This window comes from Manis javanica, chromosome 5 (assembly GCF_040802235.1).
Source record: "Manis javanica isolate MJ-LG chromosome 5, MJ_LKY, whole genome shotgun sequence".
In the NCBI taxonomy this organism is placed as follows: domain Eukaryota; kingdom Metazoa; phylum Chordata; class Mammalia; order Pholidota; family Manidae; genus Manis; species Manis javanica.
The window spans coordinates 73,633,491-73,651,021 of NC_133160.1; the positions used below are offsets into that span (position 1 = coordinate 73,633,491).

The 17,531-nt window shown below is 36.0% G+C and overlaps 1 protein-coding gene across 5 annotated transcripts in view; it reads left to right on the plus strand.

The window, feature by feature from the left end:
* The window catches only part of USP53 (ubiquitin specific peptidase 53), a 71,508-nt gene that overhangs the window by 24,316 nt on the left and 29,661 nt on the right, over positions 1–17,531 (plus strand). For 2 of the 5 annotated variants that reach the window (XM_017671341.3, XM_036993081.2), the window contains exons 2-3: positions 756–1,425; positions 14,734–14,826. In XM_017671341.3, the coding sequence (XP_017526830.3) occupies positions 1,282–1,425; positions 14,734–14,826 (237 nt within the window). In that variant the 5' untranslated portion in view covers positions 756–1,281. Of the gene's footprint in view, positions 1–755; positions 1,426–14,733; positions 14,827–17,531 lie in introns of those variants that run through there. The other 3 variants (XM_036993078.2, XM_073237113.1, XM_073237112.1) reach the window with 2 other exon arrangements.

The following is a 17,531-nucleotide window of genomic DNA, read 5'->3' on the forward strand; positions in this document are numbered from 1 at the left end:
GTATCTTACCCCCTTCGCGAGGTGCTGGGTTTTTGCAGGTGTAATGTAGTCTGGCTGTTGTCCTGTGTCTTCTAGTCTCTTTTAGGAATAGTTGTATTTGTTGTATTTTCAAATATATATATGGTTTTGGGAGGAGATTTCTGCTGCTCTACTCATGCTGCCATCTTGGCTCCACCCCCAATACTTGACTGTTTTTAATTAAGAAGTTGACATTTAAAATTCCTTTAGCCAGACACATGCATTGATCAATAATGTGGAAATTTAATTCACTAAGATTTGTTTATCAATTCAATATTTCTTCTGAGTTTTAATGCATATCTATTTACATTAAAATCCACTGACTTCATTGGAAAAATGAGATGATTTTGTGTGAGATATATAACAGTATAGAGTCACTGTATGTGCATTTGTTTTAATAAACAAAGCAATTTAGTATTGACAGCAAAGTTAGCACTTTTCAAAATACTGCCTCAGATTTGAATTTAACTCTACTTTAATGTAGAATATTTTCCTTATGAAACCATTGTATGACCGTTGAAATATTGAAGTAGGTAATAATTGACGCACATTGTATTTTGAAAAAAAAATTAATGAACTGTTTTCATTTTCATATTTTAGAGCATTAGTTCTAATCCTTTTATGATTTTATATTCTGTATTTTAATTATATATGTAATATTGGTGTTCAAATATCAAAGCAGGAATTTTTTTGATTAGCTTTTACTTTTACTTAAACATTTCTTTTCTTTCTTGTAGATTTGCTTTGAGGTCACATTGATATGAAATATGGAGCCACCTTTGATAACTTCACCTGTGACAGAGAGTCTTCTTTCTTATTTAAAAAAATAAGGAAACAAATGACCAAAGGAATTATGCCAAATGTCACTCTACAATTTTTTGTCTATTTTTTAATCCATCAAGACAAATTGCTTGTGCTTTAAAGAAAATTATTTGTTCATCAACATTATTTTTAGCAATTAAAAAAATCTTTGTCATCTTAAACTACTGTTTTCTTATGAAATTTAACATATATAAAATATATAAGCCTTGCTTGAAATAGGTTCTTAGCTTTTGGTACTTCAGTGTTTATGTACCCTATTTTTGCTTGACAAAGTCCTCAAAAATTTACAGCATCAGGAAAGATATGAACTTGGAAACTTCTGTTACTATAATAGACTGCAGTGAACTTCAGTGGACAATTCAAGACATCATCCATTTTATCATCAGAAATATCACATAAGTATATAATTCTTAGCTTTCATGCCAGCAAAGTTGCTTGAAAATGGCATGGGTAAAATTCTTACGGAAACCTGGTGGCAATCTTGGAAAAGTCTATCAATCTGGGAGTATGCTATCCTTAGCCCCTACCAAAGGCTTGTTAAATGAACCAGGACAAAACAACTGCTTTCTTAATAGTGCTGTACAGGTGAGACCATAATTTCTTATTAAATTTTAAAAAGTATTTTTCAGGAAACATTTTGTTTAGTGCTTTCCAAACTTGAAAGTTACTGACTGAATGGCTTTTTAGTATAACTTTTAGTAGTGGTAATATTTTGGCTGGGCATTTCATGTTTTATAATAAATGGAAAGGTTTTTTCAAAAGACTATATTGTGATATAAAAATATCTTTTGATTTAAAATGTTTACTTTAGTAAGTTAAGGTTATGTTTCTGAAATACATAAAATAATTTTGTTTGAATCAGGTAATCTACCCTTTCCTCCTTTTTTAAAAAAAATCCAGTAGAACCCCCATAGATAGCATAAAAATAAACAAGGTGCTTATGTTGAAATGAGAATGCAGCATTTTTAATCTCAGTACTCAAATGCCCTTCACCTTCCAGTGTGGCCTTATATCGCCTGTGTGACATCATAATTTGGAAAGCACTGTTTTAGTTAAGTTAAAGGTTAATCCATTTTGCTTCAATCCTTGTTGAAAGTCTATTAATTAACATGTATGTGTGTGGGGAAGTTGGGGTTCTTATGGCCAGGATCCTCACTGAACTTAAACCACCTGATGATGTAACTGGCCTATTGCTAGGCTACCGCTTCCACACCTGTGGGCAATAAGCTGTTATTGCGCTATAGAGAGAACTCGCCCATGCTGTGGGCGGAGGCAGAGACGCTAGTGCTCCACCTACCACTGGGAGAACTAGACAGGTAATAAACCCTTTCACCCCAAAGAACATTTTGCTGTCAATTTCTTTGGTCACATTGAATCCATAACGAACTTGCCTGGTGCTGAAACCCATTGGCAAGATAATGTATTAACCCAATGTTCTGATATTCTTTCTTATGTATGATACAGTTTTATGCAGCAGTGTCTTGCCAATGGGTTTCAGCCCCAGACAAGTTCACTATGGATTCAATGTGACCAAAGAAAATGACAGTAAAATATTCTTGGGGTGAAAGGGTTATACCCAACTTTATTTCCAGGTGGCACGTCAGTCACTAGAGTCCCATTCACTCAGAGCAAGTCTGCATACAGCAAGCCAGTCTCTGCCTCTGGGCCCCTCTGTCTGCACAGCTGTCCTCTGGGCCTCTCTGCATGTACAGCCGTCCCACACAGCCGTCTTCTGAGCCTCTCTGTACAGTCGTTCTGCACAGCCATCCTCTGGGCCTCTCTCCTTGGCGCTGCCACCACTCCAGCCTCTGCTCTGCTCTCCTGCAGCCTTGCAGCCCTGCCACAGTGTCATGCTCAGAGCACTGGGCAGAGATCTTTTTAGAGTCAACAGTTGTGTATTGCCCACAGGTGTGCAGTAAGCTAGTCAAACACGGCCAGGTGAGAATCCTGACCACAGGACCTCTCATTTTATCCACACTCCACCCCTCCAGGATTCTCGCCTCTCTGTCTATGTTCCCTTAGTCCTCTTTATGGTCCCTGTGCAAGGAAGCTCGAACATTGTTCTCCAGCCTCTCCAGCAAAGTCTTGCAGACACACAGGCTCAACTCGTGGCTCTGTCTCTGACCTCTGCCTCTTTAGTCTTAATGGCTTGAATGGCTGCACTGGTTTTAGTTGTTGCCATAGCTCCAGTCCCATCTAATTTCCTTCCATCTACTACTGCTTGTATCAAATCAGCCACATCTGGGTCCTCATAACCCTTATGAGGCCCCCCAAATTCCTCCTGTGAGTAACAGGTCTTATTTCCTTCTGGGTTCTCATTGCTTCAGCTACTGTATGTGTCACCTTGCATTTTGTAATCGCTGCCTCAAGGCAGGCTTCACTGTCAGGGAAGACAGCTTTCCCATCTCTGATCCCGACAGAACAGTTCCATTCACCCCTAAGTCCCACAGCCACCGGCTCAGCCTGAGTATGGGGGCAGACCATAGAGTGCTCCATGACCTGGGGAGGGGGGCTGCTCCTCTCCTTGGGGAACTTTCAGCTGCTGGGTCTTTATTTTCTTTACAGCCACTGGGGGTGCTTTCAATACAGGAGGAGCCAGGGCCTCCGGCACTGCCCCTTCATCTTTCCCCAGCTCCTCCATTTCTGAGACTGATGGCACCTTTCTCTCCACTCCCCCAAGTGCCTCCTCTGCTACAATGCCTCAGAGCAATGCCAGCTCAGTCTTCAGAAGCTCCCTTACCTTCAGCTCAATGCTTCACAGCTGACGTTCTTGTGCCACCTCTGCCTGTGCTTCCCTCAGGAGTTTGTCTTTTTCCTTGATGGCCTCTTCCTCCTTCAGAACACGTGGCAGTGCTGGTGTCTCGTCTCCAATAGCACCTTGCTGCTGGCACTCTCGTGCTGCCTCCTCCTGCATCAATGCCATCTCCTTCCTCAGGGAATCAACAGAAGTTTGCAGCTCGCATTCTTGTGCTGCCATTTCTTTGGTCATCTCTGTAGACTTTCTTAATACTGTGAGAAGCAGCCAACCCACAGTCCCCATTGCCTCCTGGGCACTCTGCTTCTCAAAGGATCTGCTTAGTATACCAAGGGCCACCCCTACTGCCTCAGGTGTCACCCCCACTTGCCTCCAGTCCTAGGGTGGGGCCCAGTTCTCTAGGAGGCAAGCCACCTCAGACCACATACCCATTGGGGGATGATCCACTGTCTCCCCATTCACAGGGGCAGCCTGCTGAAACACCCCTCCCATAGGGAAGCCTGTCTTTTTCCTTGGTCAACAGTGAATCCTGCCGACTATGCCAGTTGTCTTGCCAATGGGTTTCAGCCTTGGGCAAGTTCACTATGGATTCAGTGTGACCAAAGAAAATGACAGCAAAACGTTCTTTGAGGTGAAAGGGTTATACCCAACTTTATTTCCAGGTGGCACGTCAGTCACTAGAATCCCATTCACTCAGAGCGAGTCTGCATGCAGCAAGCCAGTCTCTGCCTCTGGGCCCCTCTGTCTACACAGCTGTCCTCTGGGCTTCTCTGCACAGCCATCCCACACAGCCGTCCTCTGGGCCTCTGTCCTCAGTGCTGCCACCACTCCAGCCTCTGTTCAGCTCTCCTACAGCCTTACAGCCCTGCCACCATGTAGCACCCAGAGCACTGGACAGAGCTCTTTATATAGAGTCAGCAGCCATGTATTGCCCACAGGTGTGTAGTGAGCTAGTCAACCAGGGCCAGGTGAGAATCCTGGCCACAGGAACTCTCATTTTATCCACAGTAAGATTCTATGTCCTTCTGACCATTGACTCTTAGTGTTAGAAATGAAGATTTAGAATATTGTAATGCTATTCTACTGAGTCTTGAATATACCTTAAAAGAGTTTAAAATAATTCACTTTTCACATATTTTCTCTCTATTGCCTTTTTCCTTTCTCCTGAGAACAGAGTAGAAAGAGAAATATTGGATAATTAACTAATTTCATAGACCAGCTCATTTGATAAAAGTGCACATACAGAATGTGTCAAGTGCTTAGACATTTTACTCAGACTTGTATTCTTAATTATCAGATGTCAAACTTGAAAGTTCTGTAACTCAGGGAAAGAGAAGCAATTGGTATTAGGGAAGCATTAATGCTAATATTTATTGAGACCCTTAAATGGCAGTCATTGTTCTGCTTTAGCTAAAAGATCCCACTTGCATTAAGATCTTCCACTGTGAGAAATGGAGGAAATTATTTGTTGAGTGGCCCTAGACAAAGGTAAATACCATACACTAAAAGGCTTGGAATTAAATACCTTTGATTGAATCAGGCTGTGAAAAAGGGCTTATGTCATATTAAATCTTTTCTTGTTATTCCTTTTCCAGTTTTGTTTTTTTAACATTGATATATTTCCCTCTGTTTCTGTCCTTTTCTTTGGCTCCCAAAATACAGTATGTAGTTTAGGGAGATGAAAAGCATAACATGAAAAGCTTATAAAAATCTCCGATTAATTACACTTAGGTGGTTAAAAAAAAAATGGACAAGTATGCCTGTGGTGGTGTATTTTTTTTAAGTGAACATTCCACTGCCCTTTACCAAAAAATTACTTATATGATTACCATTTCTGCTGTTTATCGCTCCTTTGTGTAGATCCAGCTTTCCATCTTGTGTCACATCTTCAGCTTAAAGGACTCTCTTCACATTACTTGTTAATGCAGGTCTATAGGTAATGAATTCAGTTTTTGCGTGTCTGGGGAAAAAGTCTCTATTTCACTTTTGCTTTTGAAGGGTATATGCACTCAGTAAAAAAGCTTAAATTGACAATTTTTCTTTCAGTACTTTAAAGATCTGCTTTATATTCTAGCTTGCATTATTTCTAATGAAAAACTGTCATTCTTCAAGTAGTGACTCTAGCATCTTACTATGCTGATGGACAGTGACTGTAATGGGGTATGTGGTGGGGACTGATACTGGGGGGATCTAGTAACCACAATGTTCCTGATGTGATTGTATATTAATGATACCAAAATTTTTAAAAAACTGCTGTCATTCTTTGTTCTTCTATATGTAATGTATTGTTTTCCTCTGCTTTTAAGATTTTCTTTTTCTCTGGTTTAAAGCAATTTAATTATACTTTGCATTGACAGTTTTCTTCATGTTTCTTGTTTTTGGGTTTATTGGGCATCTTGGATGTGTGAGTTCATAATTTTAATCAAATATGGAAACTCTTTGACTGTTATTTCTTCCAATTTTTCTTTCTCTCCCCTGCTTTGGGGGAATCTAAATTACATATAGAATTGGTTGCTCAAAGTTTTCACACAGCTTACTGATGTTCTTTTCATTTTCTTTGTGTTTTTTGTTCTCTCTCTGTTTCATTTTGTTTTTCTTCAAGTTCATTAGTCTCCTTTGCAATATCTAATCTGCTGTTAAACCCATCCAGTGTATTTTCATCTCAGACATTGTAATTTTCACCCCTAGAAGTTCGATCCAGGTCTTTTAAAAACCTCTTTTTATGTCTACACTGAACATGTGCAGTCTTTTCTTTAGCCTCTTGAACATATGAAATACAGTTATAATAATTGTTATATGTGTTTGTTTACTAATTCTGTCATTTCTGCAAATTCTCGATGTTTCAATTGATTTTTTTTCTCATTTGAAATATCTATAAATTTTTAATTCCTGGTAATCTTTGATTAGATGCCAGACATTTTGAGTTTTACCTTGTTGGGTGTTGGAAATTTTTTTATTGTCAAAAAATGGTCTTAAACTTATTTCTGGTATAGGGTTACTTATTTGGAAATTGATCATTTTTAAAGCTTTTAAGCTTTGTTAGGCAGTACCAGAGCTGTGTTTATTCTAGGGTTAATTCCTTTACTACTAGGGCAAGACGTTTCTTTAACCAGTGCTCTGTGAATTACGAAGTTTTCCATTTTGGCTATAGGGAACAGCCACTCTCTTGGGCTGATATGAATGAGCCCTATTCCCTCTCCTCTTTTTTGATATTTCTTTCTCTAGTCTCAGGTAGCTTCCTCACAGTACTCACCTGAATACTCGATGAGTACCCTCTACAGAGCTGTGGTATTAACTCTCTGTTTAGCACTATCCTCTGTAGCATTCTGCCCTGCTAAGTCCAACTGCTTTGGCTTCCCTGAACTCCCAGCTCCATCTCTTCAACTCAGGGTATTGGCTGGTCCCTGATGTTAAAATGTGTGTTTTATAAATGAATTTGGAAAGCCAATCCACAAAACAGCTATTCAAATAGACTTTTTGTAAGAAAATGCCTAACCCTATTTTTATGACTCAGAATAGAAATATTAATAATGCAATTTGAGAATACTTCTTAAAACTAAGAAAATTCTAGAATATTTCTCGTAAGAATTTACTAAAAGCAGACATTATTAAAATGTTATATATGTATTTAGAAGTTGGAAAACCAAATTTATATGCCATTTCTAATTAATTTTGGTTATTTTGAAGTAGAATATGATAAAATGTTTATGTTCATTTATTAAATGTCTATGCATGTGTATATATATATATATATATATATATATATATAAATCTTTTGGTGAATAATTAAGAACATGTATAAACACTTGAAGAGTACACTGATTTTGTTAGGTACCATGTTAAAATGCAACATGCAAAAAAGGCAAAAGAAAAATATATATTGGTGAAATGAATATATATTTCACCAATGGTCCAAAAACTAGCTTAGACTGTAATTTGTTTTAACAGGTGATAGAATATAATCAGCATTAAAAAAAATTAGTTTCCATACAAAGATATTACAGTATAACTGACTTTTTTCCCTATGCTGTACATTACAGCCCCAGGACTTAATTTATTTTATGGCTGGAAGTTTGTACCTTTTAATCCCCTTCACCTATTTAACTGTTCTCCCCCACACCCCTCAACTACTCCCACCTCTAGTCACCTACAGTTTGTTTCCTGCATCTATGAGTCTGTTTCTGTTTTGTTTGTTCATTTTGTTTTTCAGATTCTACATATAAGTGAAATCACTGGGTATTTGTCATTCTGTGACTTATTTCATTTAGTTTAATACCCTTAAAGCCCATTCTTTTTCATGACCGAGTAATATTCCATTGTGTGTTTCATATATGTACCACATACATACCACACCTTTATCCATTCATCTTTCGCTAGGGACTTAGTTTGCTTCTCTATCTTGGCCTTCGTAAATAATACTGCAGTGAACACAAGGCTACATATATCTCTTCAGATTGGTGTTTTTGTTTATTTCAGATAAATATCCAGAAATGAAAATTGCTGGATGTGTGGTGGTTCTATTATTAATTTTTTGAAGAACCTCCATTTTGTTTTCCATAGTAGCTGCACCAATTTACTTTTCTACCAACAGTGTTGGTGGAGGGTTCCCTTTTCTCCACATCTTTGCCAATACTTGTTATTTCTTGTCTTTTGGGTACTAGTCATTCTGAGGTAATATCTCACTGTAGTTTTGATTTCCGTTTCCCTGATGGTTAGTGATACTGGGCATCTTTTCATGTGCCTGTTGGCCATCTTTTTGTCTTGGGAAAATGTCTATTCAATTTGTCTGCCCATTTTTTAAATTGGATGTTTGATTTCTTGATAGTTGTATAAGTTCTTTATATGTATTTTGGGTGTTAACCCCTAATTGGAGGTATGATTTACAAATACCTTCTTTGACTAGGTTGCTTTTGTTTTGTTAATGGCTTCTTTGCTGCATAAAAGCTTTTTAATTTGAAATAATCCCATGTATTTTAGCTTTTGCCCTAGCCTGAGGAAACTGGTCCAAAAAAATATTGCAAACTGATGTCATAGAGTTTACACTGCATATTTTTCTGTTATGAGTTTTATGGCTTCAGGTTTTGCATTCAAGTCTTTAATCCATTGTGAATTTATTTTTGTATATGGTATAAATAGTATTCCAGATTCATCTTTTGCATATAGCTAACCAGTTTTCCCAACACCATTTATTGAGGACATTCTTTTCCCATTGCATTTTACTGCCTCCTTTGTCATACATAATTGACCATGTAAGTGTAGGTTTATTTTGGGCTGTCTTTTCTATTCTGTTGATCTATGTGTCTGTTTTCATGTAGCACCATACTGTTTGATTACTGTTGGTTTGTAGTATTTTTGAAATCAAGAAACATCATATCTCCAGGTTTGTTGTTCTTTCTCAAGATTACTTTGGCTATTTGGGGACTTTTGTGGTTCCATACAACTTTGGAGTTCTTTGTTCCTGTTCTGTGAAAAATTGTCATTGGTATTTTGATGGGGATTGCATTGAATCTGTAGATTGTTTTGGGTAGCATGGACATTTTAACAATAGTAATTCTCCCAATCCATAGGCATGGAGTACCTTCCCATTTATTTGTGTCATCTTCAATTTCTTTCATCAGTGCCTTATGGTTTTCAGAGTATAGGTGTACCTTGTTCTATTAGGCTTCTCAAATCATGTATTTTTCACAAGTTGAAGGTTTGTGGTAACTGTGTTGAGCAAGTCTGTTGGCACCATTTTTCTAGCAGTGTTTGCTGACTTTGATAATTCTCACAATATTTTAAACTTTTTCATTATTACAGTGATCTATGATCAGTGATCTTTGACATTACTATTATAATTGTTTTGGAGTGCTAAAGCCTGTGCCTATATAAGACAGTGAACTCAATAAGTGTTGTATGTATCTTGGTTACCAACCAGCAGTTCCCCTGTCTCTTTATTTTTGAGCCTTCCTGTTTCCTGAGACACAACAATATTGAAATTAAGCCAATTAGTAACCCTATAATGGCCTCCAAATGTGCAAGGGAATAGAAGAGAAGATTCACATGTCTCTCGCTTTATATCAAAAGCTAGAAGTGATTAAGCTTTGTGAAAGCTGATGTAGGCAGAAAATTAGGCTTCTTGCACCAATTAGCCAAGTTGTGAATGCAGAGGAAAAGTTCTTGACTTTGTGAGTCAAGTGAGTGCTACTCCAGTGAACACATGAATGCTAAGAAAGAGAAACAGACTTATTGCTGATACAGAGAAAGTTTCAGTAGTCTGGATAGAAGATCAAACCAGCCACAATGTTCCCTTTAAGCCAAAGCCTAATTCTGAGCAAGGCCCTCTTAAAATTTTTATGAAGACAGAGAGAGATGAGGAAATTGTAAAAGAAAAATTAGAACCTAGCAGTGGTTGATTCATGAGGTTTTAGGAAAGAATTTATGTCCATAATGTAAAAGTGCAAAGTTAAGCAGCAAGTGATGATGTAGAAGCTGTGGCAACTTATCTGGAAAACCTAGCCAAAATAATTAATGAAGGTGGCTACAGTAAATGACAGATTTTTCAGTTTAGATAAAATAGCCTTCTATTAGAAAAAGATGACACCTTGGACTTTCATAGCTAGTGAGGAGAAATCAATGCCCAGCTTCAGAGCTTCAAAGAATAGCCTGACTGTCTTATTAGGGACTAATGTAGCTTAAGTTGAAGCCAGTGCACATTTACCATTCTGAAAATTCCAGGGCCCTTAAGAATTATGCTAAATCTACTCCACTTGTGCTCTAGAAATGTAACAACAAAGCCTGGGTGACAGCACATCTGTTATAGCATGGTTTACTGAATATTTTAAGGCCACTGTTGAGACCTAAGGCTTAGAAAAAAAGATTGCTTTCAAAATATGACTGCTCTTTGACAGTGCACCTGGTCACCCATGAGCTCTGATCGAGATGTACAATGAGATGAATGTTGTTTTCATGCCTGTTAACATAGCATCCATTGTTCAGCCCATGAAACAATAGGTAATTTCAACTTTTAATTCTTAATATTTACAAAATAAGTTTTGAAGGCTGTAGCTGCCATAGATAGTTATTCCTTTGATGGATCTGGAAAAAATATATTGAAAAGGTGCATTCTGTAAAAGATTCATTATCCTAATGCCATTAAGAACTTTCTTGGTTATTGGAAGAGGTCAAATATCAACATTGAGTTTGGAAGAAGTTGTAGCCTCACAGATGACTTTGAGGGGTTCAAGACTTTAAATAGCAAGAAAACTATAATTAGAAGTGGAGCCTGAAGATGTGACTGAGTTGCTACAATTCATAATAAAACTTAATTGGATGAGGAGTTGCTTCTTACAGATGAGCAAAGAAAGTAGTTTCTTGAAATGGAATCTATTCCTGGTGAAAATGCTGTGAATGTTGATAACAAAGGATTTAGAATATAATGTAAATGCAGTTGATAAAGCAATAGCAAGATTTGAAAGGATTGACTACAATTTTGAAGGTTCTGTGGTGGGTAAAATGTTCTTAAACAGCATCACATGCATATTACAGAGAAATTCTTCATGAAGAGTCAATCAGTACAGCGAAGTTCAGTGTTTTCTTATTTAAAGAACTTGCCAGTCACTCCAGCCTTCAGCAGCCCCAACCCTGATCAGTCAGGAGCTCTCTACACCAAGGCAAAACCTACACCAGCAAAAAGATGACTTGCTGCAAGCTCAGATGATTGTTGGCTATTTTTAGTAAAAAAGTACTTCTTAACTAAGGCATGCACATTGTTTTTTTTTTAAACATATACCCTATTAATAGACTATAGTATAAACATATCTTTTATGTGCCCTGGGCAAACAAAAAAATCATTTGACTGGCTTTATTGTGGTATGCACTTCTTCATTGCAGTGTTCTGGAACTGAACCTGCAATATCTCTGAGATATGTCTATACAGGTCTTTCACCTCCTCGGTTAAATTTATTCCTAAGCTTTTTCTTCTTTAATGCATTTGTAAATGGGATTTTCTTAATTTCTCTTTCTGATAGTTTGTTCTAAGTATATAGACTTGTATCTGAATCTTGCACATTAATTTTGTACCCTGTGACTTTACTGAATTCACTTATTAATTCTAATCGTTTTTTGGTGGCATATAGGGTTTTCTATATTTAGTACCAGGTTATCCGTAAATAGTGACAGTTTTACTTCATCCTTTCCAATTTGGATGCCTTTTACTTGCTTTTCTTGTTCCTGATCTGGGCAGAATGTCTTTCAGCTTTTCACCATTGTGTATGATGTTAGCCGTCAGCCTGTCATATATGGCCTTTATTATATGTTCTTCTGTATTCACTTTGTTAAAAGTTCTATCATAAATGGATGTTGAATTCTGTCAAATGCTTTTTCTTTATATACTGAGATGATCATATGATATTTACTCTTCATATTGTTAATGTGGTATATCATGTTGATTGATTCACAGATGTTGAACCATCCTTGCATCCCTAGAGTAAATGCCACTTGATTGTAGTTTGTGATCCTTTTAATGTGTTCTTGAATTCAGTTTGCTAATTTTTTTGAGGATTTTTGCATCTGTTTATCAGGGATATTGGCCCCTAATTTTTTTCTTGTGGTGGTGTTGTCTGGTTTCAGTATCAGGTAATGGTGACCTTATAGAATGAATTGGAAGCATTCCTTCCTCTTCAATTTTTTGGAATAATTTGAGAAGTATAGGTACCAACTCTTTAAGTGCTTGGTATAATTCACCAGAAACCCTCTGTTCATGAACTTTTGGGTTTTGGGAGTTTTTTGAGTTTTAAAATTACTGATTGAATTGCATTACTTGTAATTGGTCTATTCAAATTTTGCTATTTTGTCTTGATTCAGTCTTGGAAGATAGTGTGTTTCTAGGAGTATATCTATCCTAGGTTTTCCATTTTGTTGACATATAATTGTAGTAGTCTCATGATCCTTTGTATTTTTATGGTGTCAGTTGTAAATTCTCTGTTTCTGATTTTATTTATTTGGCCCTCTCTTGTTTTTTTCTTGATGAGTCTGGCTGGTGTTATCAATTTTGTTAATGTTTTCAAAGAACCGGCTTTTAGTTTCTTGATTTTTTTTTTTTTTTTTTGCCTGTATTCCATTTATTTCAACTATGATATTTATTATTTTAGTCTTTCTACTAACTTTGGGCTTTGTTCTTTAGATGTAAATTTAGATTGTTTATCCTTTTTCTTGTTTTTAGAGGTAGGCCTGTATCCCTATAAACTTCCTTCTTAGAACTGCAACCCATGGGTTTTGGAAAATTTTGTTTTCATTTTTATTTGCCTTAAGGTATTTTTTCATTTGTTCTTTGATTTCTTTTTGACCCATTGTTTATAATCAGTCATCATTTTAAAATGTAATAGGGTAAGGATTAACTATAATTAAAATAATTTTGATATCTACTTCTTAAAAATAGGTTTTAAAACATTACACTGAATAGTATATAAAGAAGTCACATAAAATATTTTTCTGTAATTCGGGTCCAATATAACTTAAACATTTTGCTAATCATGGAAAACATTCCAGTTACATTAAAAGACTCACTTCACTAGCCATAGAAATAGATCATAAAGGGTTTCTCTTGTGGCTGAATATTTTAAACTTTGATGAGAAAGCAGTACAATTAGTAAATATGTATTGGTGTGGTTTTAAATTCTCTAAGGTAAAATCAAAGTTATAATATTTAAAAATCAATGTTTATTGTCTGTTACTATGTGCTAGACACTTCTCTGAATACTACATGTTTTATCTTACCTAATTCTTACTGCAGTTCTACATATGTGCTGTTTTTATCTTCATTTCACTAAAGAGAAAACTAAGTTTCAGAAATTATTTGGCCTATGTCAGCTGGTAAACAACAAAGCCAGAATTAGAACCCAGTCAGCCTGCCTTTAGAGGCTATATTATTAATCACATTGCTATGCTCCTTCCCAAGATTGTGCTGTCATGATTTTTATCTTGACAATTGAATGAATTTCAGTGTAGTATATGTATGACATGATAGGATATGATATGCAAGAAAGTTATTAAACCCTTTCAAGTGCTTTGCAAAATACTGAATTTTTTGTGATAAATGGATCCTATTAATAATGCATTAAGGAAAAGCAACTATCAAAGGGAAACTCTGAAATGACCATTAGTTGTTAATTGAAAATATAGGAAACTTAGTTAAAATCATTTATTTTCATTAACGTTTGTTTTACTTGAGAGAAATGAAAGATTATGAATGGATTTTCTTACTTACATTATATGAGGGAATGAAGTTACATTATATGAGGGAATGACTGAGAAGTATAGGAAAACTTAAAGATATTAATTGTAAAAGTAATTATAGCAACAGATATCAGTTGGCATTCATTACATGCCTGTTACATACTGGGTACTGCTCTGAACACTTTATGTATCATTACATATTATTTAATCCATACAAGATTGCCATGAGACAGTCACAGTTATCTCCATTGTACAGATTTCAGATTTTTTAGGGTGATTATAAGTACTAGACTGATTTATTTAAACAATTAGAATCCTGTTTATTTTATTCTTCTCTTTTAGTAGCAAATGATAAGTGGTAATTGTAGCAAATATATTCAGATTATTCATTAACTACTGCTTCTCACCGTGTTGTACTTTTGTGACCACACAGATGCCCCCTTTTCATTCAGTATACAATAACCACACAGACCTCTGCTCACCCTTTTGTTTGCTGCTACCTAGTGACCCTTACTTGGTATACCCTGGCTTTCAACTCCAATTATATTTCCTTCCTAAGTTTCAGTTTGTTCCAAGAATTATAATCACTTCCTCTTTCATGTCCCTGCCAAGTCCTCTCTCTATTCAGTATCCATGTTTCCTGTTCATATAAAATGCTTAACTAAGGATTTAGTTTTTTCTTGCTCATGGCTGTCATAGTTTTACCTGTGAAACAGTAGCAATATCTTCTAAACTCATCTTTTATATGTACACTACATGTATATAACAGTTTCACATTTGCTATTTTAGTTGTTGTATATGTCTGATTATGTACACAAGATTAAAAAGTAGATTTCTGAAATTTTAAACATTTAAAATCTGTCTTTTATTTATGTGAGAAAATTTTGTATTTCTTTCTTGTTTTATTTCTCCCTATTGTTTAGGTTTTGTGGCAATTGGATATATTCCGAAGAAGCCTGCGGGTTCTAACTGGACATGTTTGTCAGGGAGATGCCTGCATATTTTGTGCATTGAAGGTAAACCTCTTAATAGTTCTGAAAAATTACTGCTAATTGTTTCTCCAAAAATCTCCAAAACTTTAACTTTATTTGATAGTTTATTTGTTTGGTTTGACATGTTTGTTAGTTTATTATAATTAAAGTTCATTGTCAGGTGGTTCATAGTGTTGAAGATAAATTCTTAAAGTATGATTTATTCAGATTTATATTTTTATTTTCCACTTTTATATAAGGACAGTTAAAATTAATATTCTAAATCATATAAAATTGTTAGGAACATTACATTTTTCATTATTTTGAAATAATATATTTTTAACAGTTTTTTTTAGCTGCTACTGAAATCTGAGCACTGCTGTAGTTACTGATGACATATCAGTGAACAAAATTAATAAAGACCCCTGTTCTCGTGTAGTTTATATTGTTGTGGGGGAAGAGAGAATAAGTAAGCAAAATGTGAAGTATGTTAGATGGCAATAATTGCAAAGGATGAAAAATAAATCACAGAAAGGGAATAGAGCTTTGAGTGGCCAAGAAATCCTCACTGAGAAGGTCTCACTCAGGACCTGGAAAAGATGTTGAGTGGACTAGAGCATTCCAAGCAAGCAGGGAAACAGCGGTGGCAAAGGCTGGGGTGTGTGCATGGCATATTCAAGGAAACCTAGGTGGCAGGAGCTTTGTGAGCAAGTGGGGTAGCATAGGACATGAGCTTAGAGGTAAGGTGAGTCATGGCAGTTTTGTCTGCAAATTCTTGTGTACTCTTCCTATCAAAAGATAGAGTCTAATTCCTTGACTAGGCTGGCCTTAATTGTTCATTTCATCAAATTTAATGTGGCAGAAACGATGCTGAAGACATCTGAGGTTAGGTTAGATTAAAAAAAGGTGATGGAGTTTCCACCTGGCTCTGTCTCTCGGGGTACTCATTCTTGAAAATGAGCTGCTATGCTGTGAGGAAGCCAAACTGGCCGTGTCTGCACAGGTCCACAGCTAAGCGGGAGCACCAACAGCCAGTGTCAGCTGCTGTGGTTTAGTGAGCAACCTTTGGATGGTGGCAGATCCAGGCCTTCAGGTTGTCTCAGGTGACTCCCAAGTGGAGCAGAGTCTAGCTATCCTCATGCAAACTGCAGATTTGTGATGAAAATAATGTTGTTTTTAGTAACTAAGTTTTGGGGTGATTTTTTATAGAGCAGTAAATAACTGGAACAGGAGTCCAGACTGGGTGTAGGACCTTCTAGGCCTTTGTGGGGACTTGGCTTTTTCCTCTTGAGGGATTTAGGAAGTCTTGGGTTTGTTTTGAGTGGAGGAGCGATATAATCACTTTTAACTAGATATAATGTTTGGACTGGATCTCTGGCTGTTTGGGTGAGAATAAATAGAGAGATAAAGGCAGAAACAAGAAGTCCAGTATATATTAGCAACTCATTTATATCACTGAAGTTTTTACCCAATGATGTAAAATTTTATTAACATATTTTCAGAGGTAAACATTTCATTCTTTTACATTTTCCAATATTCTTACACATGCACATACATACATATAGGAAAATTTAAAAAACCATTTTCATACTTTATTTTGATTTATGTTCCTGAAAAGACTGAGTACATGACTAAAGGAGGCAATTACATCCACACCTTTTTAGAATGTGGCAAAATAGGATTATTGTTAGGGGTTGTATCAAAATACAGGATCACATTTTACTTCACAGTAAATTTGAAATATTTCATCCAAATGTAAAAACCAGTATAGTTAAATTTCCTATTATAAATCATATATAGCCTTACACAATTACCTGCTTCTTTCCCCTGATTCCCTCCCAAAACTCTCTATATCTATCTATCTACCTGTCTACCTACCCACCCACCCACCTACCTGCCTATCTCACTATCTCACTTCACTTTAGCCAGACTGGCCTCCTTGTATTTTCTTAGAACTGGTTTACATCTCTGAGTGTTTGCATTGTTATTCCTTTTGTCTGGAATACTTTTCTTCCTCCGATGTCTTCATGGCTGACACCCTTATTTGCTTTATACCTCTTCAAATGTTATTTTTCATCAGTGAGGCCTTCCCCTGAGTGCCCTAGGTACTCCGTGTCTCTCCTACTCCCAGCATCCCTCTCTCTCTTACACTTCTTTATCGTTCTCTATTGAACCTACCACATTGTGACATATAATTACGTATGTACTTTCTCCTTAGTGCAACTAAAATGTATGCTCCATGAAGGCAGTGTCTTTTGTTTTCTAGTGTAGAAATGCCTCACATATACTAGGCAATCAAAAAATGAATGTCAAATGAATGAATGACAATTTTATGTAGGTTTAATCTCTTAAACATTACCTGGAAAATTTAATTGCCTGAATAAGAAATGACATCTGAAAATATTTTTCATTTTTTAGTCTTCATAACTACAGCTAAAAAATATATAGTACTGAATGTCTTTTCATTTGGCATGTTTATTTTTTAATTGCTTATTTGTAAATTTGATTTTCTTACAGTAGTGGAATAGATTCTTGACGTATTTTCCTATTCTACCATAATTTGATTTAAAAAAAAAGTTTTTTTGAGATAACATACCCCATGAGCTAGTTAATACAGAACTTAATATGAATAATCCTTATTTAGTGGTTTGTCATTGAAAACCTATTTTTTCTCCACTTTCCTCCACCAAGATGATTGTCATAAAACTGGGACTTATAAAAGTTTTTTCTTCTTAAATTAAATAAGGAAA